Source organism: Macaca fascicularis, chromosome 7, assembly GCF_037993035.2.
Source record: "Macaca fascicularis isolate 582-1 chromosome 7, T2T-MFA8v1.1".
NCBI lineage: Eukaryota > Metazoa > Chordata > Mammalia > Primates > Cercopithecidae > Macaca > Macaca fascicularis.
The window spans coordinates 68,579,005-68,605,482 of NC_088381.1; the positions used below are offsets into that span (position 1 = coordinate 68,579,005).

The 26,478-nt window shown below is 44.1% G+C and overlaps 1 protein-coding gene across 25 annotated transcripts in view; it reads left to right on the plus strand.

The window, feature by feature from the left end:
- The window catches only part of CPEB1 (cytoplasmic polyadenylation element binding protein 1), a 100,070-nt gene that overhangs the window by 65,119 nt on the left and 8,473 nt on the right, over positions 1-26,478 (plus strand). For 7 of the 25 annotated variants that reach the window (XR_012415296.1, XR_012415295.1, XM_073996581.1 and 4 more), the window contains exons 3-8: positions 7,223-7,411; positions 20,498-20,724; positions 22,377-22,629; positions 24,481-24,594; positions 24,919-25,008; positions 25,860-25,996. Coding sequence is in view for 20 of the 25 variants with exons in the window: in XM_005560324.4 (XP_005560381.1) it covers positions 7,223-7,411; positions 20,498-20,724; positions 22,377-22,629; positions 24,481-24,594; positions 24,919-25,008; positions 25,860-25,996 (1,010 nt within the window). In the remaining 5 variants the exon portion in view is untranslated. Of the gene's footprint in view, positions 1-6,688; positions 6,854-6,988; positions 7,412-20,497; positions 20,725-22,376; positions 22,630-24,480; positions 24,595-24,918; positions 25,024-25,859; positions 25,997-26,478 lie in introns of those variants that run through there. The other 18 variants (XR_012415294.1, XM_045395933.2, XM_073996584.1 and 15 more) reach the window with 7 other exon arrangements.

Below are 26,478 nucleotides of genomic sequence, written 5' to 3' on the forward strand. Positions count from 1 at the left end.
GTCTGTTGCCCAGGCTGGAGTGCAGTGGCATGATCTTGGCTCACTGCAACCTCCACCTCTCGGGTTCAAGTGATTCTCCTGCCTCAGCCTCCTGAGTAGCTGGGACTACAGGTGCACGCCACCATACCCGGTTAATTTTTGTATTTTTTAGTTGAGATGGGGTTTCGCCATGTCTGGTCTCGAGCTCCTGACCTCCACTGATCCACCTGCCTCGGCTTCCCAAAGTTCTGGGATTACAAGCGTGAGCCACTGTGCCCGGCCAACTTGGGATTTTCAACACTATATATATACATTTTGTTTCCATAGGTTTGTGCCCTGAGTAAACTTGTTCACATAAAATAAGTAGATGGGGAATGAACTAGTTAATACAATTCTTTGATCTCTTAGTTATGTGCAAAGAATTAGTCATTTATTATTTTTAGTCAGCTACTGGCTAAGTTGCATTCATTCCTCCTTCATATTTGTTGAAAAGAAAGACCTGAAAACCAGCTAATTTGTGAAAAGATTTTTTACCTAGTCATACCAGACATGGAATTACTCAGTTTCCTAACTATACCAAGAATGCTTTATCAATATAGCTTTATCAGTGCTATATTTTTCAGATGAGGCTGAATGCAGTGGCTCACGCCTGTAATCCCAGCACTTTGGGAGGCTGGGGCAGGCAGATCACTTGAGCTCAAGAGCCTGAGAATAGCTTGGGCAACATAGCAAGACCTCGTCTTTACAAAAATATACCCCCCCAAAAAAACTAGCTGGGTATGGTGGCATGCACCTGTAGTCCCAGCTACTTGGGAGGCTGAGGTAGGAGAATCACTGAAGCCTGGAAGTCTAGTCTGCAGTGAATTGTGTTTATGCCACTGCATTCCAGCCTGATAGAGCAAGATTCTGTTTCTAAAAATCCATCTCAAAAAATTTTTAAAAAGCAGATTTGAGATTATTACTATGTCTGTCCTTCACTTAGACACATCTTAACTCAGTCTACGTAAAAGATTGAGAAAACTTAAAATAGTTTTTGTGCAACATTTGTAGGAAATTTAAAAAAAAATTTTAGGTTAAAAATATACCTTTGCAGTCAGGCACAGTGGTTCACACCTGTAATCCCAGCACTTTGAGAGGCTGAGGTGGGAGGATCCCTTGAGCCCAGGAGTTCGAGACCAACCTGGGTAACATAGTGAGACCCTGTCTGTACAAAACAATGAAAATACTTGGACATAGTGGTGTGCCTATAGCCTCAGCTGCAGAAGCCAAACAAAGCATACCTTTGCCAACATGCCATTTTTTTTTTTTTTTTTTGAGACGGAGTCTCGCTCTGTCGCCCGGGCTAGAACGCAGTGGCTGGATCTCAGCTCACTGCAAGCTCCGCCTCCCGGGTTTACGCCCTTCTCCTGCCTCAGCCTCCCGAGTAGCTGGGACTACAGGCGCCCGCCACCTCACCTGGCTAGTTTTTTGTATTTTTTAGTAGAGACAGGGTTTCACCGTGTTAGCCAGGATGGTCTTGATCTCCTGACCTCGTGATCCACCCGTCTCGACCTCCCAAAGTGCTGGGATTACAGGCTTGAGCCAGCACCCGGCCAACCCAACATGCTATTTAAAAATGATTTTATCTTACCATTTGCTTTAAGTATATTTTGTCAAAACCATGGACCTATAGATTTAACTTTATAGGAAAAAATGTCTACTATAATACCTCATTTAATGGAATCAGTTCTGTTTTTGGAGACAGGGTCTCACTCTGTCACCTAGGCTGGAGTGCCTCCTAGGCTTAAGTGATCCTCCCACCTCAGCCACCCAATTAGCTGTGACTACAGGTGCACACCACCATGCCCGGCTAATTTTTTGTATTTTTATTAGAGATGGGGTTTTGCCATGTTGCCCATGCTGGTCTCAAACTCATTGGCTCAAGCTGTCCACCTGCATTGGCCTCACAAAGTGCTGGGACTACAGGTATGAGCCACCACACCCAGCCTGGAGTCAGTTCTTATTGTCAGACCAATTAGTTCAGTCAGACTTTTTTTTTCCAGAAAAAGTCTGACTTTATTTTTTTCTCAACATTTTATTAACATTTTCAAGCATACAGAAAAACTAAAAGAATTATAAAGTGAACACCTGTAATGCCACCTAGATTGAACAATGAACATTTTGTCATATTTGCCTTATCACATATCTTTTCATTTATTTAGCCCCCTAACCACTTAACCATTACATCTTATTTTTACGATTTGTTTCAAAGTAAATTGTAGACATTGGTACAGTTTACCCCAAAATCCTTCAGCATGCATATCATTAACTAGTATTCAATACTATATTTGTTTATAACTTTTTTGAGGTAAACTTTATATGCAGTGAAGTGCACAAATTCGAAATGTGTCATTAGATCCATTCTGACTGATGTATCCCCACTCTCGTCAAAATAGACACACTGTTAGCATCACCTCAGCTACTTCCCTTGTACCCCTTCCTAATCTACCCCCTTGCTTTCTGCCAGAGGCAACCACCTGATTTTTTTCACCATTTATTAGTTTTGTCTGTTCTAAAAATTCAAATAAGTGGAATTATATACATATGTAATTTATGTACGGCGTTTTTCACTCACCACAATTATCTTGTTGCCTGTATTATCCTTTTTATTGCTGAGTAATGGTATGGTATATGCATGTACTACATTTTGTTCTGTTGATTCTCACATGGACTGAATCCAGGTTTGGTTGATTATGAATAAAGTTGCTATTACTATTCTTGCACAGGTGTTTTATTAGACATACACTTTTACTCCTCTTAGTTGAATTCCTAGGAGTAGAATTTCTGGATCGTAGGATAATATGTGTTTAGTTGTGTAAGAAATGGGCAGACCATTTTTCAAAGTGGATATACCTTTTCTCCCATTGAAAAGGAAGAAAATATATAAGTGTTTTCATAAGTACCAGGTGGATGTACCATTTATGGTAATGAAGCTTTGACAACATCAAATGTTGGCAAGATGTGGTACAGTCTTTAATTTTAGCCATCTAGTAGGTGTGCAGTAGTGTCTCACTGTGGTTTTAACTTGGATTTCTTTGACTAATGATGTTGAGCACTTTTTGAAGTTCTTATTGGCCATTTATATAATCCTTGTGAAGTGCTTTTCAGATTTTGTGACTTTTAACAATTGAGATTTTGTTACTTCTCAGTTAAGATGTCTTTTACTGATTTGTCAGATATGGTTGTGGATATTTTCTCATAGTTTGTGGCTTGCTTATTTTCTTAATGGTATCTTGATGAGCAGAAGTTTTTTATTGTGATAAGGTCAGCTTATCAACTTTCTCCATGATCATTGCTTTCTGTACTCTACATAAAGAAATCCTTGTTTCTATGCATTCTCTCTCCCCTACCAAGTCATAAAGCTTCTTAGAGAAGCTTTATAGTTTATATTTAGTTTTCACTTTTATGTCTCTGATATCTACTAAATTAAGTTTGTGTATAGGTCAGAGTTTATTCCCTCCTCCCCATATGGTGTTTCAGCACCATTTGTTAAAAAGCTTTTCCCCAATGAATTGCTGTAAGTCTGGTATATTGGGATTACACCAATGTGCAGATGGTCCCAGACTTAGGATGGTTCAACTTAGGTTTTTTGACATGATGATGGTGTGAATGCATATCAACACATTCAGTTGAAACTGTACTTTGAGTATCCATACGACCTTTCTGTTTTTATTTTCATTACGGTATTCAATAAATTACATGAGGTGTTCATCACTTTATTATAATACAGGTTTTGTGTTAAATTATTTTGTCCTACTGTAGGCTAGTGTCAGTTTTCTGAGCACGGTTATGGTAGGGCTAAGCTATAATGTGCAGTAAATTAGATGTATTTAAATGCATTTTCAATTTATAATATTTTCAATTTACAATGGGTTTATCAGACCATAACCCCACTGTAGTTGAGGAACATCTGTATATTAATTTTGCGGGTATCACTTTTTAGCACTGTTGAGTCTTCCAGTACATGAACATGGTTTATGATTTTTTTTTTCTTTTTTTTTTTTTTTTGAGACCGAGTCTAGCTCTGTTGCTCAGGCTGGAGTGCAGTGGCACAATCTCGGCTCATTGCAACCTCTCCCCCTCCCGGGCTCAAGCAATTCTTCTGCCTCAGCCTCCCAAGTAGTTGGGACTGCCAGTGTGTGCCACCGTGCCTGGCTAATGTTTTTTGTATTTTTAGTAGAGACAGTTTCACCATGTTGGCCAGACTGGTCTTGAACTCTTGACCTCAAGTGATCTGCCTGCCTTGGCCTCCCAAATTGCTGGTATTACAGACATGAGCCACCACACCTGGCCTCAGATATTTTCTTTAATCCTCACAAAACACCTAAAAGGTGGCTAGTGTTGCATCTCTAAAGAAGAAACAATGCTCAGAAAGACACAGTGGTAGACCTGGTGAGCAGAGCAAGGTCTGTCAGTCGTCTAAAGCTGTTGATTTTTCCAGCCTGCCACACTAATGGTTTTAACAGGTATGGCCTCCATTGAGTTGGATCTAGTGAAGGAATCCTACAATGATGGGGAAAACCTTTATCTGGAAGAAACAACAGATTGAGGAATGTCTAGATAAGGAGGAAGGTGAGGTCTGTGGTGGGGGTTGTGGGGGTGAGGGTGGAGTTATACTGTGTGTAAAACTCCAAGCTCTTGGATTCATGTAGCCATTTGGTCCTCAATAGGTTTAACAGACCTGTTGTTCAGGCCTGCGTTCTTTCAGCTTGGGGTGGGAGGATTGCGTTAGTTGTATATATCAGTACCGTTCAAACTTTTGAGATGGGGACTGCTTTGTTGCCCAGGCTGGAGTACTGTGGTGCAATCATGGCTCTCACTGCTGCCTTGAACTCCTGGGCTCAAGCGATCTTCCCAAAGTTCTGGGATTATAGGCATAAGCCACCACACCTGACTGCTCCAACTTTTTTTGCATACATGTATATTAACTGGGGATCTTGTTAAAATGCAGATCTCAATTCTGTCAGTCTTGGGTGGGGCCTGAGAGTATTTATAACAAGCTCCTGGTGATGCTCATATTGCTGGTCTGCCATACTTTATATTGCTACTCAATATATGTAGATCACTGTATATTGAGTTGATTCTCTCCTCATGAGGGATGGGGGTAATCATATGCACAGTTACCCTGATTTTAACGGTTGGAGAATGGCTGCTTCTAGACATAGATGCCCTCAGATTGGGGTATGAGGGGATTATATAGATACTTGGTTTAGGGGGGAATAGATACTTAAATATGGATGTTTTTAAAGGAAGCATTCTGCTTTGGTAACTAATACGTGTGGGTGAAGTCTAAAATATATCCTTAGCTTGAGGAAAGGGTGAACACAGAGAAGCAGGAGAAGAGTAGTCAGGGGGTAGGGGCAGCACCAGTATGGGTGATTCTTGGTAGGCCTTTGCAGTGATGAACAAGGCTTTGACAAACACAGATAGGGGACAAGCAGAATATCTACAGCCAGCAGGAATAATGTGGATGGATGACACAGCAGCAAAGCTTTAAAAAAAGAAATCTCCAAAGGAAGGAGACTGACAATTTTCCCTTCTAGGCTATGCCTGAGTGCCTGTGGACACAGGGTGTACTGCAGGAAGTTCTGAACCAGCTATTCCTATGGCAGCAGCATTTTCTCGACCCTGCCATGGGAGGTCTCAGGTGGGCATGCTTCCTGTATCTGCTTGCTTCTCCTTGCAACAGCAGAGAACAAGCAGGTGGAGTGCTACCAGCTGAGTCCAGGTGTGAGCAGCCTGCCTGGTGAGTCTGGGCCTGTTGCCCTATCCTCCTTTATGAAGAAGAAGCCCAGTGACCCAGGGCACATGTTGGAAAAGGACCGATGTGGGAGGAGATGGCAAAGGGGAAATGGCGGAAGCTCCAGAAGCTGAATATTCTTAGACTTTGTTGCTGGAGCTGTGAGTGGCCACAGAACTAAAGCATTGGTCTTGTGCAACACCTCTGAGAGAGGGCCTGGGCATTGGAGGCATCAGTGGCCCTCACAGCTGCCCTGTATCATTCTCAGGGCTCCTGGAAGGGCAAGAGAAGCAATATTGACAGAGCTAGGTGACTAAGTTTCAGAGTTTGATGTTTCTAATTAACAATACTTCAGAGACTGTTTCTCTTGGTTTGTCAGACGCTGCTTTGAGAGTGTTTCTTCAGCTGTACCTACAGTTGCAAGAGGGGAGGGGAGGAGCTGGGCCACAGTATCTGCTCATGACTAATACCCATCTTGTTGGGATGAGGGAGTCTTGGCACAGGGATTATCCTAGTCAGGGCAGGTCTCACTCTGGCATGTGGGTTGTGGGCCATGTCCTACAAGATGTACCTGGAACAGCCCAGTGACTCTCCCCCACTCTGCCAAAGCTTACCCCCTTTCTCTGTGATAAGCTGCTCTAGACAAGCCTGGAACACCAGGTGTTGTTCCCCAGAGTCCAAGTATACAGTGTTTTTCTGAAGGTTATCTTGTTCCTCAGTGGTAAACACTGCTGTGTCAGGGTGCTGCTCAGGGGCCTCTTGGAGCACAGATTTTTGCTAGCAGGACTGTGAAGCTTTGCATTGGGCTGCAAAGCCAGGGCTTGAGCCAGCAGCTGGAGAGAGTCCAGGACTAGAGTGTTTTTGGGTTTGGGGGTGGAGAGCAGAGGGAGGGAAAGGGAGGGGCAGGAGGGCAGAGCCACACAAGCAGGCATTCGGCTGCTTTGGCTCTGCTGTCGGCGGAGAGGACTTCAGTCGTTCCTGAGGGCTGCTTGGCCACCATTGCTGGAGACCGAAGGTCGCTGCCTTGCAACCCAGACTTACCGGCACTGCACCGGGACTATTCCAAGTAGCTGTTGTGCTGTCTTTCCCTGGGAGGCAAGTCTCCTCCCTGTCGTCCCCTCCTGCTCCTCCCCCGTTCTGTGAGGGATGATGCCGCTCTCTATTGCACAGCTCAGCCGGCTGATGTCACTGGCAGCGGGAAGCATCAGCAGCCTGATCACATGCTGGCCCAGTCTGTAATGCAGACGGGATAGGGGTGTGTGTGTGAGGGGAGGGGGCCTGTATGGCAACCGCTCTTGACCCAACGCCCCCAAAAGTGCAGAGGCAGCGGCTGCAGCATCCAGCCAGCTTGGATGTCTGGCCCGTGAGGCTGGGGAAACTATTATTAATAACATTTACTGTTGATAATATTGGGGAAAACAGCCCTTAACTCTGAGATTTCTGCTGTGCTCCTGTCCAAAGCAGACTTCCAGGACTCTGAAGAAACAGTTACAAGCAGGATGCTTTTCCCAACCTCTGCGCAAGAATCTTCCCGTGGCCTCCCAGATGCAAATGACTTGTGCCTTGGCCTGCAGTCCCTCAGTCTGACAGGCTGGGACCGACCCTGGAGCACCCAGGACTCAGATTCCTCAGCCCAGAGCAGCACACACTCGGGTGAGTGCCAGAGGATGAGTTGGCTGGGGTAAGGGGATGCATGGGGGTGGTGAATGAAGCTATCCACAGCAACAGTTGTTCTGTTCCCCTTTGCATCACTCCCTACCATACACACATACAACATGGAGCTGTTTTGCAAGAGATGGAAATGCTAGCTGTGAGTGTGGCAGGACAGATGGCTCCGCGTAAAGGCAGGCATAGCTCTTCCAGTTACCCTGATAAATTTCCTGGAGTTGTTAGTCTGCACCTGGAGTGGCCCTGAGGAGGGTCCCCAAGGTGATGGCGTTATGCAGAAAAGATCCAGCTAACCCCCTGGTGTCCAGGCCTGTCTTGGAGATGATGAAGCAAAACACTTTTAGGTGGGGGAGGGGAAGTTAAGGGGTTGATTACTGGATGACCAAAATTACTCAGTGGTTTTAAAAACCAGGGAGTTATATGAAGAGTGAGTGGTCTCTGAATCATGGCAAAGGACGGATTTTAATCTCGGATGAGGCTGGATAATGCGCTGGGATATTTGGAATTGACTTAACATAGGGTTCAGAGCATTGATCCTGGAAAGGTGTAGGCAGGGTAAGTGGGGTGGGGTAACTCCCAGCTCTAGAACCTTTTTTTTTTCCCTTTGTGTTGAGAGTGACCAGCTGGATAAAAGAAGAGCCACTCCCCTTTAGGATCCCTTGTCTTCTTGATAGGATTCAATGGGGTCAAACGAAAGGGACTTCTTGGCAGCCCCCCCTTAAACTGCTTCTGCTTAGACCTTCTGTTACCCATTTATTTCCCTCTTGTGGTACAAGGAGGAGGGTTGCCCAAATGCAAGTTGTGGAGTATTCAGGAAGAAATGTGAACTTAAACACTACAGGTATACTTACAACCTACGTATTTTGCTTTATGTAAATTATAATAAAGAGGTATTGGCAGCAGATACTTTAGGAAAATGGAAAGGTGGTAAGGGGCAGTGGGTGGGGAAGGGGGGTGGTGCAGCCATTTGCTGTTGGTGCTGACAGTGGGAAACACCAAGCCTGCTGTCCTTCCCTTCCCTCCCTGGTCCAGGAACCGGCAGCCATGGCAGCAAGGTACTGTCTTGTTGATTTCTGTGGCCTCCACCCTGTTTGGTGCAGGTCTTTTTTTAGAGTGCTTTGCAGAGCCTGGGCCTGTTGTGTCTGTTAGGCATTTTAACGCCCAGTTGTTTTGGTAAAACCCCATTTAGGGGAGGGGTATTGAAATTGTTTTATGTGGTTGTGGATGGGGAGAGCTTTACCTTAAGTAACTACCTCTGGGTTAAGATAGGGTTTCTTGAAGTACTGGCCTTCTACTGACTCGGGATTTTCCAGAAAGGTCAGTAACTGCCCTGTTCCCCTGGGTAAGCAAGTATCTGAGCAAAAGATAGAAGAGCTCACACAGGAGATGGGTACCTGTCTGTGGGTGATCAGTGTTTGACCACAAGGCACTGTCTTTCACTGGCATCAGGTTTAAGTATAGCCCTTCTTTGGCCCTGGTTCTCTAAGCTGCAGTGCTCTTTCTGAAATACATTATAGCATTGGGCCCATAGGAATGCAGGTGTGTCCAACTTAGGGCTTGGAGAGCCTGGTCTGAAAGTTGCTGTGAAATTCAGCTATTAAAAGTAGCTTGGATCTAGTTATAATATCCACAGCTTCACCACCACCTGAAAGGCCTGTGCTTGTAGCTGTTTGTCTCTGAAATATAAATGGTTTTTCTTTTCCACTTTCCATGCCAAACACTTTAGTGATAAATATTACATGATTTTGTGGACCAGGGAGGGACTGCAGCCTGAGCCTCAGAATTCATAAGGTCCAGAACCAGAGTTGCCCCAGCGGTATGATCTGGCTGTGTAGGCAGGTTAGTGTGGGTATGTTTTCCTTTCTGAGGGTTGAGGACACACCCATCCCTGATCGTCATGTTGCCTTTGGTTTTGGAACTGTGGTGACAGCCATCGCTCTTCTTTCCCTGGGCCTTCTTGGAAAGCCCACATGAGGTTACTACCTCCTGGAGTAGGATGCAGCCCTCCCACCAGCCAGCTGCAGTGCCAGATCGTGCACCCTCACCAGCAATGCGGGAACATGCAGCCCACATTCCAGTGCCTACACTGCCTTTCTGTCTGAAAACCAGCTAGCTCAGTTGCTTCAGTGAGGGAGGAGGATTCCAATAGCTCTGGGCATTTTCGAAGTTATCCTTGCAGATACCCTGTTACACTGTTGTCTCTCTGTAAAGACAAAGATGCAGGCTTATTCCTTGAGCTCTGCTTGGTGATACATTGCCCAAGGCAGCTATGGCATCACATCTGACCGTCTTCTACCATTCTTAAGTAATGAGCAAGGTTGGAGATAGTAGGGCTGTTGGCTAAATTCATTTGGCAAACATTGAGCATTTGTTGTGTGCAGCACTGGAAGTACAACATTGAATAAGATAAAATTGTTACCTTTAAGAATCTCCATAGCTATAAAAGGAAAAGAAATGAAGAAGTATACCAAGTGCTACATGATAGCTACTATGATAGGGGCTTTCATGTTTTCCCCTAAGGATTTTCTTCATTGTAACAACCTTTCATTGGATTCTTAGCTTGAGGCTATTAGGTGGATACCATTGTCCAGGGGCCAGAGTACTTCTGCTATCTAGATTTCCTTAGCCTCAGAGTCCCGCAAGAAGACCCTGGAATAGAGTCTGTTTTTGAGAATTGTACCTGCAAGGTCTGCATGGGCTTGGATGTGGGGTCTTTCTCTTCTAGACTGTGCCTACCCTGAGGCACCATCCCTTGATGGAAAGAAAGCCTTGTGGGGCAAGATTAGTGTTATAGTGCGTTTTTCTCATACCCCAGTGCTACCCTTTCTCATGTCCAGGGTTACCCTTGTCCTGCTTAGCAATGTCTTAAGATCTGTAATGGAACAGAAGGGCTGTGGGAAGCTGTCCTCCGTATCCTGGAATGGGGGATGGAGTGACTAATAACCACCATTTATCGACTACTTTTTGTGCTAAGTACATCACATGATTTTAATGCTTGCACAGATGAGCAAATAGGCTCACAGAGGTTACAAAGTGCCCAAAGTGACATAACTACTGAAAGACTCAGAATTCTAACCCAGGTGTCTGTTTACGAAACTCATATGCTTCCTGTTACACCTGTGGTCCTATTAGCAGAACCCTAACATATTGGGTGAGAAAACTTAAAGTAACCATATACTACTACAGGGGCTATTCAGCTAGAGGTGATGTGCGCCCTTGATGAGATCTCTGAAGGCGAGGGCATATGGTAGACAGTTCCAGCCTCATCTTGATCCCTGAGTCGCAGCTGATCAGCTGTACCACCCGCTGGATTTGTCTTCCTGCCTTCCCCCTTGTGACTCTTCTGTGTGCAGCGTTATTCAGCAGAAGAGTGAGGTGACTGAGACTACTTTGGGGGACCTGGAAACAATTACTCTCTTAATGATGCCTTGTACAGAAGCCCAGTGGGCAGACCAGATGTGCAGTCTAAGGATGCCAGAAGGCATGTCTGTTTTCTCCCACTCCCCTTTAGAAGTCCCTTGAAGACTAATTTGTTCACACTCTGGTTTTCTTTTCTTTTCTTTTTTTTTTGAGATGGAGTCTCACTCTGTCGCCCAAGCTGGAGTGCAGTGGCACGATCTCAGCTCACTGCAACCTCTGCCTCCTGGGTTCAAGCAATTCTCTTCCTCAGCCTCCCAAGAAGCTGGGATTGTAGGCGCCCGCCACCACGCCCAGCTAATTTTTTTTTTTTTTTTTTTTTAAGTAGAGATGGGGTTTCACCATCTTGGCCAGGTGGGTCTTGAACTCCTGACCTTGTGATCCACCCACCTCGGCCTCCCAAAATGCTGGGATTACAGGTGTGAGCCACCGTGCCTGGCCCCACGCTTTGGTTTTCTACTCTAACTGCTAATCAGTGAATGGAATGTTTTCCTGTGCTGTGTCACTTGCAGGCTCCCCACTGATCTGCAGGCTAGATCAGCCTAAGATGAGCCGGGAGTCTTCAGCAATTTTCATCTGAAGCTTCTTCCAAACAACCATTCTGAGGTGACTTTCAGAACGGGGTTAGGTTTCTCCTGTGTGGAACATGGACTTCCTCGGTCCAACCAAAGGTGTCTTGTAAATCTTCCTCAACTCCCAGTTCTCCACTACTGTATTCCCAGCAGTAGAATAGTGCTTGGCTAATGGCTAATACATATTTTTTGAATGAGTGATGAGTGCTGAGCCACTGTGTTTAATCCTGGGTGTTTTTTCACTGCAGAGTTCAGACAAGGTCTTTCCCATTCTTCTGCCTCCCGCTTGTGTTGATATAGTTGGATGGACAAATTTTTCAAAGATCAGTATCTTAGACCCTGTAGCTTCTAGGGGATGGTGATGTACTTATACAAAGTTTTCATCATACAGTGGAGGATGAGCTCTATCGTGGAGTCAAGTAGTCTATTTGGGAAAGCTTTCAGTGCAGAGGAGGGAGAACCTGGGAAGCAGTGTGGCCAGGGAGGACTCCTAGGTGAGAAAGAAGTTGAGGTGGTTAGTAACAGGGGCAGGATGTGTGCTGACCTTACAAGGGACATGAATATGTCTTTTCTGCAGGTAATGGAACTTGCCTGATGATCAAGATTGCGAGTTATACTGGGGAGAAAGGCTGTGATTGTCACTAACTTGAACTTGTGGGATCCACAGTTGGAGGGAGAAGCCCACACTGATTACTGCCACAGTAGAGATATGGTATAGAGTTGCAGATTTGGGGTCACAGGCAGAGTGGTCTGTTTTCATACCTGGAATGAATGCTACTCTCCCCTCTTCCTGTTCCTTCAGAGAGATCCTGAGCGAGCAACCTAGAACCAAGGATGGTGATAGAGAAGAAGGGTTCCAGGTATACGGCCTTATAGGCTAGAAATAATGGCTCCCGGTCTGGATTTTCCCCATTAGATTTTTTTCCCCATTAGACTATTCCCATTAGATAACAAGCATCTGACTATCATGTCTTGGGGCTAGTGTCTCCTTCAGCTAAGCTAAAGCTCAGACAGTCTTACAATGCAGGCATTCACTGCCAGGCCCTTGTTGCCATTGCTAATGCTGCCATCACACTTCAGGTGCCTTTGTACTCTTGGGGAAGGCTTCCAAAAATTCGAACAGTGACTCAGCTGTAAAACCGACAGGAGTTGGCATAGAAGGTTGAAAGTAGAGAAAGTTAACAATCAGTCTAAAAATATTACTGCTGATTTGGTCTCTTATACCCTCTGAGGTAGCATTAATGAACTGGAACCCTCTGCCAGGTCCTCTCCTCCCCGTGACTTCCCTGAGAGATGTCTGTAGCTGATTTCCTGCCAGCATGTGAGTGGGGATGGGTACCTCTGTTCTAGGAAGAGCACAATGTCTTACCCATTTCTAGAAGATAGGGATTTGCTGGACACTTGGACACCAGAGCTGGAGGCACTTGATAAAATCTTAGACTTTCCATGATCCCTTGTGTTCTGGAGGCCAGGAGAGAACAGAGCAAAGAGGTCAGGGTCTTGGCCATTATTGGAGGTTGACTCTAGGACGTCTTACCACCCCTCCTCGTCCTCTAATCCATCTAGGTTAATACTTGACATTTGGACTTACGAAGTGTGCCCCAGGATGGGGAGTGGACTTTGAGATGAGACACTGGCCTGCTTTGTAAGGGACCTGTCATTTCCACTGGATTTGTTTGTGTGGCTTAAAGAGAATGCCTTTCCAGTTAGGTATGCTCGTGGCTTTGAATATAAATGGGAACAGTCTAATGCTAGCTATTCTGCTCCTTTCCTTCTGACTCCCAGCTGGTGGAATCGGTGCTGCTTACTCAGCAGCCCTACATAGGGCAAGTATGGTCTCATGAGCTGGGAGCAAGACAGGTTTTCTTTCTTGAAATGAGGTCCCCCCACTTCGCTTTGTCTTTACTGCTTTCCTTCCATTGTCTTTGCTGCTTTCCTTCTGTAGATACTCAGATAACTGCCTGGCCAGACCCTATAGAGGTACAATCAGGTCACTCTAGGGCATCTGACCATGGGTGGCAGTTTCCACAAAATTCACTTGTTCTGTGACTTGAAGGAAATATCAAACCAGCTGACAAGTTCTAGGCCTCTTGTCTTCTCGGTATCTTCTAGTCAAACTTACAGTATATGCCTTCTGATTGAATATTTGCAGGAAACTGAGCATTGCCCCTTTCTGAGCCATGAATCCAAGTCCTTTCCCTGTTTTTCTACGTGGTTGGTATATAATTCAGTGAGACACTCTTCCTTGCTCCTGTACTTGAATGTAGGAGTGTATTGCAGTGGCCCTAAAGATTCCAGTAGAGTCTGGGAAGGATTGATTAGGACAGAGTGTTTTCCACCCTGCCCCTCAAGCAGAGGAGCTTTCTTCAGAAGAAATTGAGACTCAGGGTAGAAGTACTGTCGCAGATGTGATGTGGTGAGTCACTGTGGTTTTCTAAACCTCTGTTTTGGTGATGGGCTGGGTAGGGATGAGTTAAAGTTTATTCCCCTAAATCTGTATTACACTCTAAGTCAACATTGTGTCCTTAGGCTGGGTGCAGTAGCTCACACCTGTAATTCCAGCACTTTGGGAGGCCGAGGTGGGCAGTTCACAAGGTCAGGAGATCGAGACCATCCTGGCTAACACGGTGAAACCCCGTCTCTACTAAAAATACAAAAAAAAAAAAAATAGCCAAGTGTGGTGGCGGTTGCCTGTATTCCCAGCTGCTCAGGAAGCTGAGGCAGGAGAATGGCGTGAACCCGGGAGGCGGAGCTTGCAGTGAGTTGAGATCACACCACTGCACTCCAGCCTGGGCAACAGAGCGAGACTGTCTCAAAAAAACAAAACAAAACAAAACAAAAAACACATTGTGTCCTTAAATTGAATATCCTTGATAGAAAAGGGTAGAGCCTCAGGGAGCATACTGGCTCTATGGAATATGTACTCTCTTTCAGTAGAATTCAGCAGTCTTTCACCTGCTTTTTGCCAGATGTTGAGCTAATTGCTATTGGAGTAGGGTGGTAAAGATGGGTCTTGGTATGCTTGGTTGAGAAGGCACAACTTTTTACACATGTGGGCCTGCAAATATCTGTGCAGATTTTTTGAGACTTTAAAAAGTATGTTTAAAAGAAGATTATTTCTTCTAATAGAGACTCCAAAAGTATTCAATTACTATCTTATCCTCTGGGATCCTCGTTCCTATTACTTGTGCTTGATTTCCCTTTGCTGATTAGATAAGTTACCTTGAAAGAGGCAAAGAAAGCCAAATGGGAATTGACTTCTGTTCCTTCCTATCATTTAAAAAAAATGGAAATAATTTCAAATTTATAGAAGTTACACAAATAAAATTATACAAAGAATATTTGTATTCCTTTTTATCCAGAACCTCCTATTGTTGGTGTTCATTTTACCCCATTTGCTTTATCATTTGCACATTCTCTTTCCATATAGCAATACATAATTGTTTTCTGAATCATTAAGAGGAGAGATAATTGGCCCAGGCACGGTGGCTCACACCTGTGATCTGAGCACTTTGGGAGGCTGAGGCAGGAGGATTGTTTGAGCCCAGGAGTTCAAGACCAGCCTAGGAAACACAGTGGGATCCTGCCTCTACAAAAAAAAAAAAATTAGCCAGACATGGTGGCATGCTGCTAGCTACTTGGGAGGCTGAGATGGGAGGTTGAGACTGCAGTGAGCTGTAATTGTGCACCTGCGCTGTAGCCTGGGTTACAGAGGGAGACCCTTGCTCAAAAAAAAAGAATAGCGATGATCTTACATATATTCATATGTAACAAAACAGTTAACTTTAGTCAATTTAAAGTTGATACACTACTTTGATTAAACTGTCATTCATATTCCAATTTTGTCAAGTGACCCAGTAATGTCCTTAAATCCTTAATAACATTTTTCTCTTTGTGCTCTAAGTAGGCCCTTGCTCCTTTTGGTTTTGCTCAGTATGAGCTTACAAAGTCCCTTGGGTTGTCTTGAATGTTTTTCACAATGATCAGCTTGTTTTGGCTATCACTTTTCCTGAAACTATGATAATCCTTACCACTCTTTTTTTATACTCTTACTTGTTCATGGTTACTGTGTCTGTCTTGCCTCTCTGTGTTGTCCTCCACTCCCACTCAGTGTTTTCAGAGAGTGAATGTCCTGTGTAGCCATGTTGATTTCTTTATCTGATGCCTTTTTTTTTCTCTTAAGTATATTTACCATTTTAGTGTGAGAACTGTGTTTAAATTATAACCTCTAGTCTTTTTTTTTTGAGAGAGGATTTTGCCCTGTTGCCCAGCCTGGAGTGCAATGGCCCGATCATGGCTCACTGCAGCCTCAACCTCCTAGGCTCAAGTGATCCTCCTGTCTCAGCCTCCTGAGTAACTGGGACTGTCAGTGCATGCCATAATGCCTGTCTGATTTATTTTTTTAGAGACAGGCCTTGCTGTGTTGCCCAGGGTGGTCTTGAACTCCTGACCTCAAGCAGTCCTCCTGCCTCAATCCCCCAAGGTGCTGGTATTATAGGCATGAACCACAGCACTCGGCCATAACCTCCAGTCTTTAAGTCAGAGAAAATAATTATGTATGAAAGATGTTTGGGTGTGATAAGGCAATTGATTAGGAATTTGAAGTAGCAAGCTTTGGGTTTGTATGGGTCAGTGCTTCTCAAACTTAATGTGTATACACATCTCCTGGGGATCTTTTAAAAATGCAGATTCTGATTCAGGTCTGGGGTGGGACCCAAAATGCATTTTTAATGAGTTCCTGTAGTGGCAAGGCCCTAGATAAGATTTAAGACCCTAATATTCTAGGTCCTAAAGCAGGGACTTCTGGTAGGCAACATCACTAGTCTGTAGTTGATGGTCTTACAGGATTCAGGCAAAGGAAAGGTGCTGAGGAACGTGAAGACAAACAGATGTGGAGTTCTAAAGATTTAAAAAAAAAAAAAAGTAGCTAGTGAATGGTACTTGGAGTGGGAAAGAATCCAGTCTCTGTCACTCATTAGCTGTTACTTTTACAGACTGACTGCCCCAAGTCTTGGTTTCCTTTTGTTAGGATACAGTAATAATAGCCACTTCTTAGGATTTGGTGAAGACTGTTTACCTAAAGTGCTTCTAACACAGTGTTTGGCACATCACATGCTAGACGTTCAGTAAGTTGTTAGAAGCTTAACTGAACCTGGTCCAGATTGCAGAACAGATGAATGATCATGAACTGTGAACACTTAAGGAAGTAGAGTTCGTTAGTGACCAACTTGAGTTGTCATGCCATTTTCTACTTAGGCAAGTTTATTGCTAGATTAGAGGATCACTACAGAGATAATTCCTAGCTTTGGTACAGGAATTTGACAAAGCCTCAAGATATCTTTGTAGGCACAGTAGAGAACTTTCAAGTTAGCGGAGGTAGATGGGTTTGTGGCTGGTGAAACAGGTGTACCAACACAATAGTGAATACAAATTGAAGTGAATGAGAAAAGGGGTCTGTAGTGCTTACTATGTTGCTTTTTTGACTCTTTCCAAAATACCTTTTAGAAAAAACCTTGGGTGAGGACAGTTACCAGAACCCATACTTGCCATCTTTGGTGTTTTCAGACACAAGCCTTTGGGGCAGCATCCCTTCTTGAGTATTTTTTTCTGGCATTCTGCTTTATGCTGTTTCTCCCTTGACAACTCTCAGAGCTCTCTGCTGTGCCACTTGAAACTCCCCTTTTCCAGGGTTAACAAACTGGCCTCCTTCTTGTTACTGGTGCTTTAGCTGAAGACTTTTCCTTTAAGATACTGCTATGCCAAGTAGAGCCTACTCATTGTCCCAGGTCTCTGAAAATCTCAGTGTTTAACTCCAAGCCCAGTTATCACCATAGGTCTCTTTAGTGTCCACATGAATGACGTACCTAATATTTCAAACTTTCCACATTCTAAGTCAGCCATGTCTAGTTCCATACTCTGGACCTTGACATCCTCAGAGCTCTTAATCTTCACTGTCCCACCTCTTCGTGTTTATCTCATCTGCCACCCTCATTCTTCTTATCAGCCTATTGAAAACACTGATTTTCCACTTATTTGCTCCCAAACTATTGACTTTGTTCTGTCTTTAGCCTATAATGCATGACCCATTCTTCATTTCCTTTGTTGCTGTTATCATCAACTCTGTTGTCCCATTTATTCCTTCATACCCCGTTGGGGGAACAAAATCATAGCTCTGGATGGCTCCAGTGTATCTGAGCTCTGCTGGAGAAAATCCTTCAAGTCCAACTTAGTTTTCTCTTTGCTATGTGCTGGTTCCTACTGGTACTTTTCCTTAGTTTCCCTGGTCAGCCTTCTCTGCTATCTACACAATAGCTCTGCAGATGGCCTTTTCCGTGTCTCTCAGTTACCCTTAAGATAAAATCAAGCTGGGTGCAGTGGCTCATGCCTGTAATCCTAGGACTTTGTGAGGCTGAGACAAGAGGATTGCTTGAGCTCAGGTGTTTGAGACCAGCCTGGGCAACATAGTGAGACCCTACCTCTACTAAAAATTTTTTTAAAATCAACCGGATGTGGTAGATATTACATGCCTGTAGTCCCAGCTATTCTAGAGGCTGAGATGGAAAGATTGCTTGAGCCCAGGAAGCTTGAGGTTGAAGTAAGCCACTGCACTCCAGCCTGGGGAACAGAACTAGGCCCTGTCTCAAAAAAACAAATGACAATAAGATAAAATGAAAACTATTTAACTTGGTTGTCAGGGTTCTTTGTGATTTGAATTGTTACCTCACTGTTCATCACCCTAACTTGTTTTTGTGAAATGTGGAAAAGGATGAGGCCCTCCGGGGCATTGGTACCACTTTTGAGATGGATGCATATGATCTGTTGATTTTTCACAGTGCGTCTTTGCCAGTCTTTGCAGCATTAGGGTGGAACCTTGAATAAAATCTTCTCATATTCTGCCTTCTCAGGGCATGGACTCTACAGACTTTGATTTTGAATTTCTTTCAGGCAGGAGTTTGTCAAGGAATTTATTTTTATTTTTATTTTTATTTTTTAGACAAGAGTCTTGCTCTGTTGCCCAGGCTGGAGTGCAGTGGTACAATCTCGGCTCACTGCAACCTCTGCCTCCTGGGTTCAAGCAATCCTTGTGCCTCAGCTTCCCAAGCAGCTGGGATTATAGGCGTGCATCACCACGCCTGGCTAATTTTTGTATTTTTAGTAGAGATGGGGTTTCGCCATGTTAGGCAGGCTGGTTTCAAACTCCTGACCTCAGGTGATCCACCTGCCTCAGCCTCCCAAAGTTCTGGGATTGCAGGAGTGAGCTACCACACCCGGCCAAAGGATTATTTGAGAAGTTTGTCAAGGATTATTTCTGATGGTTATCAATCCAAGCATTTTGAGACACTTAGTTTTAGCATACAGTTAAATGCTAGAGCTTTGAAAACTGCTTCAAAAGGCAATTTCAAAGTTAGGAATGTTTCCTTGAAAAGCAAAATGCTAAACTAACTCCTTGGTGGATGTGATGTGGCTCTACCCCACCCACATCCCACAACATACATATTAGACTGGCTAGATATAAAAAGACTGACCAAACCAGGTGTTGGCCAGGTTGTAGAGGGACTGAAACTCTCATACTGCTGGTGGGAAGGTAAAATGGTATAGTTCCATCTACTTGGAAAAAGTATTATGGCAGTCTCTTTAAAAATTAAAGCTATTTTTACCACAAAATAATAACTAGATAAGTAGATATATCTATAGTTTCCCCTGTGTTAAATGTTAAGAATACACCTACCATGTCTTATCCAAAAGGGGAGGTCATATACCTAAAGGAGAGTGGGCTGGTCTGGTCCCATATTAACAGATTTTTGGGATCTTGTGCATATATTCCATCAATGGCATGTGTGTCTGGTACCCTGAAAGCATGCATTGATTTTAATTTCAGTCTTGAGAGGTTTATTCCTGCTTCTTGGGACTCCAGCTCCAGACAAGCATTCAAACTGACTTAGAGGCCTGGGAGGAAGTCAGCTCTGGGTGACCTGTGTTTCATTTCATTGCTAGTCAGGGCTGAAGTGGGGCCAATCAGAGCCAGTTATTGAGCACTTATACATATTATTTTGGTTTTACCTCAGCCATTTTGAGGTGAATGTTCTCATTCTTCAGATGAAAAAAAAAAACAACTTCAAATTAAGTCTTCTTTCCTAGATTTAGCACACCCATAGCTCCATGCCAAAGCCCTCTTATTCTTCATCCTCATAGATAGAGGGTGTGCTTTGCTTAGGTTCCCCAAGGCCAAGTGTGGAAAATGTTGCTCTTTTTTTTTATGTTTCATGTTTAAATATTTATGATGTGCTGGGTGCTACTGTGCTGAGCTCTTTCCATCTGGTATCTGATTATTGAGCTGCCTAACAATGTTATGAAATAGTTGATACTCCACCCTAGATGCCAGTGAGAAAATAGAGGGTCAGAGAAGCTCAGTGAGCTTCCCAGAGCTCACAGACGTATACAAGAGGTGTCAGACACAGGACTTGATCCCAAGCTTGTCTTAAGTCAAAGAATGGGCTTAAGCATGTCATTCTGCTTCCATCCTAAACATTTCAAGTTCAGGGGTACATTGAAGAGAATCTGTATATGTTAGAAGTTTGCATAAGTGAACCTCTCACATGAGGTGATATGCTTATGCTATACCAGATTTCTGGGGTGTGGCCTGAAATCCTATAGCATTAGAAAGGTGGGAATTATTCTAATAAACAAATTGGCAGCAGTAAAGATGAAGTATGGTTTGGGATTTCTGACTGTGCTGTAGGTATATCCAGGCATTAATAGCAGCTGTGACCAGGGTCCCCAGTGACAGTTTCCCAAATGCTGGCATTGACCTTTAAGCCTGGGTAGTAGAACCCAGCAGTTTTGCTGCTACTGTAACAGCAGGAACTCTGGTCTTCAGTCAGCCTGTAACTTCCTCTAACAGGGCCCTTGTGGCCAGGTCTCAGAGCTGGATATATATCTGTTCATTATATTGTGTTTTGCTGGCATGCTTTTAGTGGTCTTGCTTTTGGTATCTCTTGTTGGGTGGCTGTAGGAGAAGAAAGAGGCTGTTGGCTGCAAAGAAAACTAAGAGGTCATGAGGTTTCCTTTTTTGTCTTCCTAGTACTGAGCATGCTCCATAACCCACTGGGAAATGTGCTAGGAAAACCCCCCTTGAGCTTCCTGCCTCTGGATCCCCTTGGGTCTGACTTGGTGGACAAGTTTCCGGCACCCTCAGTTAGAGGATCACGCCTGGACACCCGGCCCATCCTGGACTCTCGATCTAGCAGCCCCTCTGACTCAGACACCAGTGGCTTCAGCTCTGGATCAGATCATCTCTCAGATTTGATTGTATGTAACTCATTTGGGAAAGGGGGGTTGTGGGTGGAGTTGCCTGTGTGTGTCCAAGGGGAAGGAGGGTACAATATCTATGGGATGCCTGTCCCCTGGAATGCAGGCTGGGAGATGGGATGAGGGGAGGAGTGGAGACCATTGTGAACATTTGTAGAGTTCTCATCCTTAACAGAAAAGAGGATGCTTTGAAGACCTATTGAGCAATACATTTCAGGACCTGAGCTCAGGACTCTCATTTTACTAGTTACTCCAAGAATACTGGAAAACACTTAATTTCAAAAGTAAATGTGAGGGCCTTAGCAGTATTCTGTTTCTTTACCTACATGGAGTGCTTGCTTTAGCCCTTAAACAGTGTCATTTATGTACTTTGATGTATGATATCTCAGAAGCAATAACTTAAAAAATTTTAAAGTAGTAATTAGCAGAGAGAGGATTTTAATCCAGATCTGACTGACTGTGGCTCCTATATTTTTTCCACTGACCCATGTCAGCTTTTTTTAATTCACACCATGATGAATCTATGAAACATTGCCTCAGTTAATTTCTGCATTTCACGTTCCTTATCTACAGCCATGTATGATGTGTGTGGTCTTCATGCTAACTGGAGTTGGCAAATGAATTAGAATAGGTAGGGGATATTATAGATAGAGTAGTACAGATAATATAGATAGGGAATAGTAGAAGTAAATACAGGTGGGATTAGCAGTAAGAAATTACCCCAAAATAAGAATACAGTTTCAGATGCCTTATAAGCATTTTTTTTTTTTTTTTTTTTTTTTGCCAAATCTCCCGAGCTGAATGTGCAGTGAATAGAATGGCTTATTTTCCCACCTTCTTCTCTTCCCCATACCCAGGACTGGCAGCATTGGTTGTGATCGCCTGTCAGCCTGTCCTAGAATGTGGAAGTTGGTGTTCTCGCTGCCCATTGGTTTTATCTGTTAAGGCTGCTTTTCTAAAAGGACAATCACATGCGGGTCTCTTTGCTTCTCCGGGCTGCAGTTACCTCTTCTGTAAAATGGGGTCAGATACAGTGCTGATAGTTCTATGTTACTTAGATTGGACTCAGTCTTGAAAATTTATCTCATGACTGATTAATATTTGGGGATTTTAAAATATTCTGTCAATGAGTTATTCTGATAATGTGGTATCATTTCACACATGTAAATTAGAATTTAAAGGTTTGACACAGCTTATAGTGTTCTGATACATTTATGATACAATGCAGAGCTGTTATAGATAGCATTTTTGGCATTCGACTTTCTAGGAATCTGACCAAAGAAAACAAAAAATATGAAGAAGCTACATCTTAATTTTTGTTTATGGTTCTGAAAACTTGGAAAGTATATATGTAGCAGGAAGAGTATGGGTCAGTGAGATGTACCTTGTTCCCTAAATAGAATATGATAAATGCATTTTAAATGGCTATAAAGACTGGCAATATGGAAAAATTGCTGAATGAGGAGAGAAGGAGAATTTGTTTAAATTATAGTATAACTAGAACTAATCAAAACTGCTCAGGAAGAAAGTCTAAAAGAATATATATCAAATGCTAAATGTCTGTTGGATGTTTTTAATAATTTCTATAATGTGATTATTACTTTATAACAAAACTGTCCTTTAAAACCCTGTCTTCCTTTTTCCTCCCCTAGTCAAGCCTTCGCATTTCCCCACCTCTGCCCTTCCTGTCTCTGACAGGGGGTGGTCCCAGGGACCCTTTAAAGATGGGGGTAGGGTCTCGGATGGACCAAGAGCAAGCTGCTCTTGCTGCAGTCACTCCCTCCCCAACCAGTGCTTCAAAGAGATGGCCAGGAGCTTCTGTGTGGCCATCCTGGGACCTCCTCGAAGCTCCCAAAGACCCCTTCAGCATAGAGAGAGAGGCCAGGCTGCACCGACAAGCTGCAGGTGAGTGTGCCTTGAGCGTGTGTGGGGCCTGAGGCCTCATTCTGGGAGCACAGAGGAAGTGACCTTAGTTCACACGCTTGTGAACTGTCTAGAGGAGGCTTGGTTGCATGGTGAAGTCTCCAAATCTGCAAAGAATTATCTTTCTGTGGAGTAAGTGCTAATGGGAACAAACTCAGGAACTTCTTGAGGCTGAGTGGAGAGGAAAGAGGCAGATAATCTGGCACATGCATGTGCCACAGCACAAGGGGCTGGCTCTGTCTCTCACTTGTGCCCTTCCATGGAGACTGGCTGTGTGCTGCTCTTGCTTTTACTTCTTCCACGGGTGGATGTCCTCAAGAGAAACTCTGGAAGGAATGTCCAGAATTTTGTCTACCCTCTCCACATTCTAATTCAAAGACAGTCAGACACAACTCATGCTGGACCTTTCATCCCCGAGGCTTTCTGATTGGTACACTCATGGATGCACTGGGGAAGGAGGGGTCCATTTGTCAACCTCTAAGGTAAGGAATGTCACCAGGACAGGAATCCTTAAGGTTCTGACATTTAAATTATCTTAGGCTGGCCTTGGTGGCTCAGCACTTAAGCAGAGGCAGCAGGATGGCTTGAGCCCAGGAGTTGCCCAACCTGGGAAACATAGCGAGACCCCATCTCTATATATTTTAAAAGGTTTAAAAAATAAATTATCTTAAGTATGTATTAAGTTTGTTTTTCATCTTTGTCTAGTACCGCTCCAGGGAGAAGTTCATTAACCACTGGCTCTTCTGAGGTCCTGAATTTGATGACTAAGTTAGTGTTAGTTTCTCCATTCCATTTATTTCCGTGTATCTGTTTGCTCACAGAGTTGGGCTGGATCTCATTCTTCTCTGATAGTGCTGTGCCCTGTTCACCTAATGATTTTGGCAGCCCATCTTAGTACTTTTTCTGGTGCCATTGTTTTCATATGAAATGACATTACCATGCTTTTGAATGAGACCATTATATTCTGTTTTTGTCGTAAAAGATTGCTGACATTGCCCAGTTTCTTGCTGTAGCAACACCTTGGGCCTATTCCTTTTAGGAAGTGTCCTTCCACATCTTTGTCCTGAATGAAAATGATAGTTCCTTTCATTGGCTGTCTGCCTCTTTGCTGAAAGAGGAGGGTGAAATAAATGGGCAAGAACTAACTAGTCCTCACTAAGGTCAGTCTCTGATTTGGAAAGGTACAAACAGTGGGGACAGGATTGAAGACTGATTATCTTACCATGTTGACATCAAGGAAGGCCCATTGTCCATTTGGGTGCTATAAAGATGAGTCTGGCTTGGAACAGTTGTGACATTCTTGTCTTACTGGGTTGCTAGTGCTGGTTTTTATTGGCAGTGTCCTAACTTCTGTGATTAATGAGTTCAGAACCAAGACAGGGAAACAGAATAGAATGTTTCTCATTTGAACATTGGGGAGAAGGCCCATTTGTACCAGTAAGCCTGTAAGATGTTCTATTGCTCTGTTTATTTTCAAGTAATTATGAATTAGTAGTACTGTAAGCAATAAGATAAAACTGCTTTGTGGTTAGCATATTAGTTGAATGTTTGAAAATAACATGGGGTGTAAATTTTTACCCTACACATCTGGCTTGGCATTCCTTTCCATTTTAGTGGGGACAGAATTAGCAAAGTAGGATTATCATACTTGACTGAGTGGATTGGTGAGACATAGGTTTCTTGCTTTTCGGAATAATCATGGATATTCTCTCAGGCATCTGGGCAGGGATTGTGGCCAGTCAGGTTCTTACTGGACAAGCTCACCCCAGGGAAGAGTGGTGGCTTTGCTGATTTTCTAACCTCCCCTGTTTATCTCTTTGCCATCTACCAAAGCTGTGAATGAAGCCACCTGTACCTGGAGTGGCCAGCTTCCTCCCCGGAACTATAAGAACCCCATCTACTCTTGCAAGGTGTTTCTAGGAGGTGTTCCTTGGGATATTACAGAAGGTGAGCTGTCTCTAAGACCTCCTGCTTTAAGAGTAGAAGGGTGGGGCATGTCTTTCAGGAGCATGAAACTTGGAATTGAGGCCAGGGGCTGAATTCCCTGCCTGAGTTCAGGGGTATTACATGAGTGTCTGAGGGGAGAGGTGCATTTCATATACCCCCATAGTGCTCCTATGTCGGGAGCTTACACCGGAGATCAGCATCCATTTCTGAGTTGTCAGTCAGTGGGGATGAGCCAGGGAGGAGAATGCTGGTGATTCTGTGTTTGCGTCTTTACTGGGAAAGATGGTTCCTCAGCTTCTGCCATTGTTTTCTGTCTCTTTGCAGCTGGATTAGTTAACACCTTCCGTGTTTTTGGCTCTTTGAGTGTGGAGTGGCCTGGTAAGGATGGCAAGCACCCCCGGTGTCCTCCCAAAGGTAATATGCCTAAAGGTAATAAAGACATGGTAGGAGCTTTTTTTTCCCTTCCCTAGAACATAACTGCACCTATGGGTGCTGGGATGTCACAGCTGCATGTTGGTAACATGGTGGGCACTCCAGGGCACAGACCTGTCATCTGTCAGCACTTTCTCTTCAACCTAACACGTCCCTCTATTTCTTCGGAGCTAATGTTGCATCTGTCCAGACTTACACAGCAGTGGGAGCTGCCTCTGAAACCCCTTCCTTGTACACTTCTGTCTAAACCTGAACCCAAGCAGCACCTTTCCTCTCAAAATAAGGCGTTTGAAAAGCTTTCCCTTGCCTGCCTGTCCTGCCCAGTTACGTTGTTGCCTGACCTAATTCTGAAGTCCCTTTGGAGTTGGCAGGAATGAGGACCAAGCATCTGATTCCTCACTGGTCTGAAATGAGATCCCCTCCCTGTAGAAAGGAGCAGCTGCTATTTTCACCCTGCTCCATCTTCATTGAACTGAACTAATGGTTTAAGTAGGCGTTTAAAGCAATAACTGCCATCCTTCCTGCCCCCAGGAAAGCCTGGCTCTGCTGACCTGAACATGCTGTGTGTTCTGGCATAGAGAGCTGTGGTAATGGTGGGATCTCTCTGTCTCAGCTTGCCAGTCCTTTCCTTCACCAGGGTGGGAGGGAGGCCAACAACCCTGGGCATCTGCATAGCAAATGCTTCCACTCAACAAGACTTTTCAGGAGTAAAACAAAAATGTATCTTATACACAAGGCCTTCTTTCTTGGAAGAAACTCCCTGCTGCAAAGCCAAGGCTGAGGAGTGGCCACCTAAGGGATATTAATGTGATTTTTCCTCTCATTGGGAATAGGGTATGTGTATCTGGTCTTCGAACTGGAGAAGTCTGTCCGAGCCTTGCTTCAGGCTTGCTCTCATGACCCGCTGAGCCCAGATGGCCTGAGTGAATATTATTTCAAGATGTCCAGCCGAAGGATGCGCTGCAAGGAGGTGAGTTAGCATGATGTCCTTTCTAGATCAAGGTTCTTGGCATATTGAGGCACTGGATTTTCTTGGGGTAGGTGGATAGGTAGGCTGCAGGCAAGGAGTATTCCTGCTGAGGCAAGAAGGCTCTTCTTCTCCCACAATAAAATAGCAGTATCCTCTCAATTATATAAAAAAGAAAAGAAAGCAACCTTTGGGCCTTAATGGGGTATGTGCATGCACACATGCGTGTGCCTGCCCATGGTAATCAAACTGTCTCCCAGCCTTTACTCTACTCTTCTTTCTTGAAGCCAACACTTTAGTTTTAAACCTCTTGTCTTAGAATTGAAATTGAGAACAGCAGACTTCTCTACTTGTACTTAACTGATAAACCTACAGCTGTTTTTCCCTGGTCCTGCCCTTCCTGTGCCTTCTTACCTCCCAGTCTGTGAGGGTGAATTCCTCTTTAGCCCACATCCACCTGTGGGTCACTTCTTCATTCTCATTCG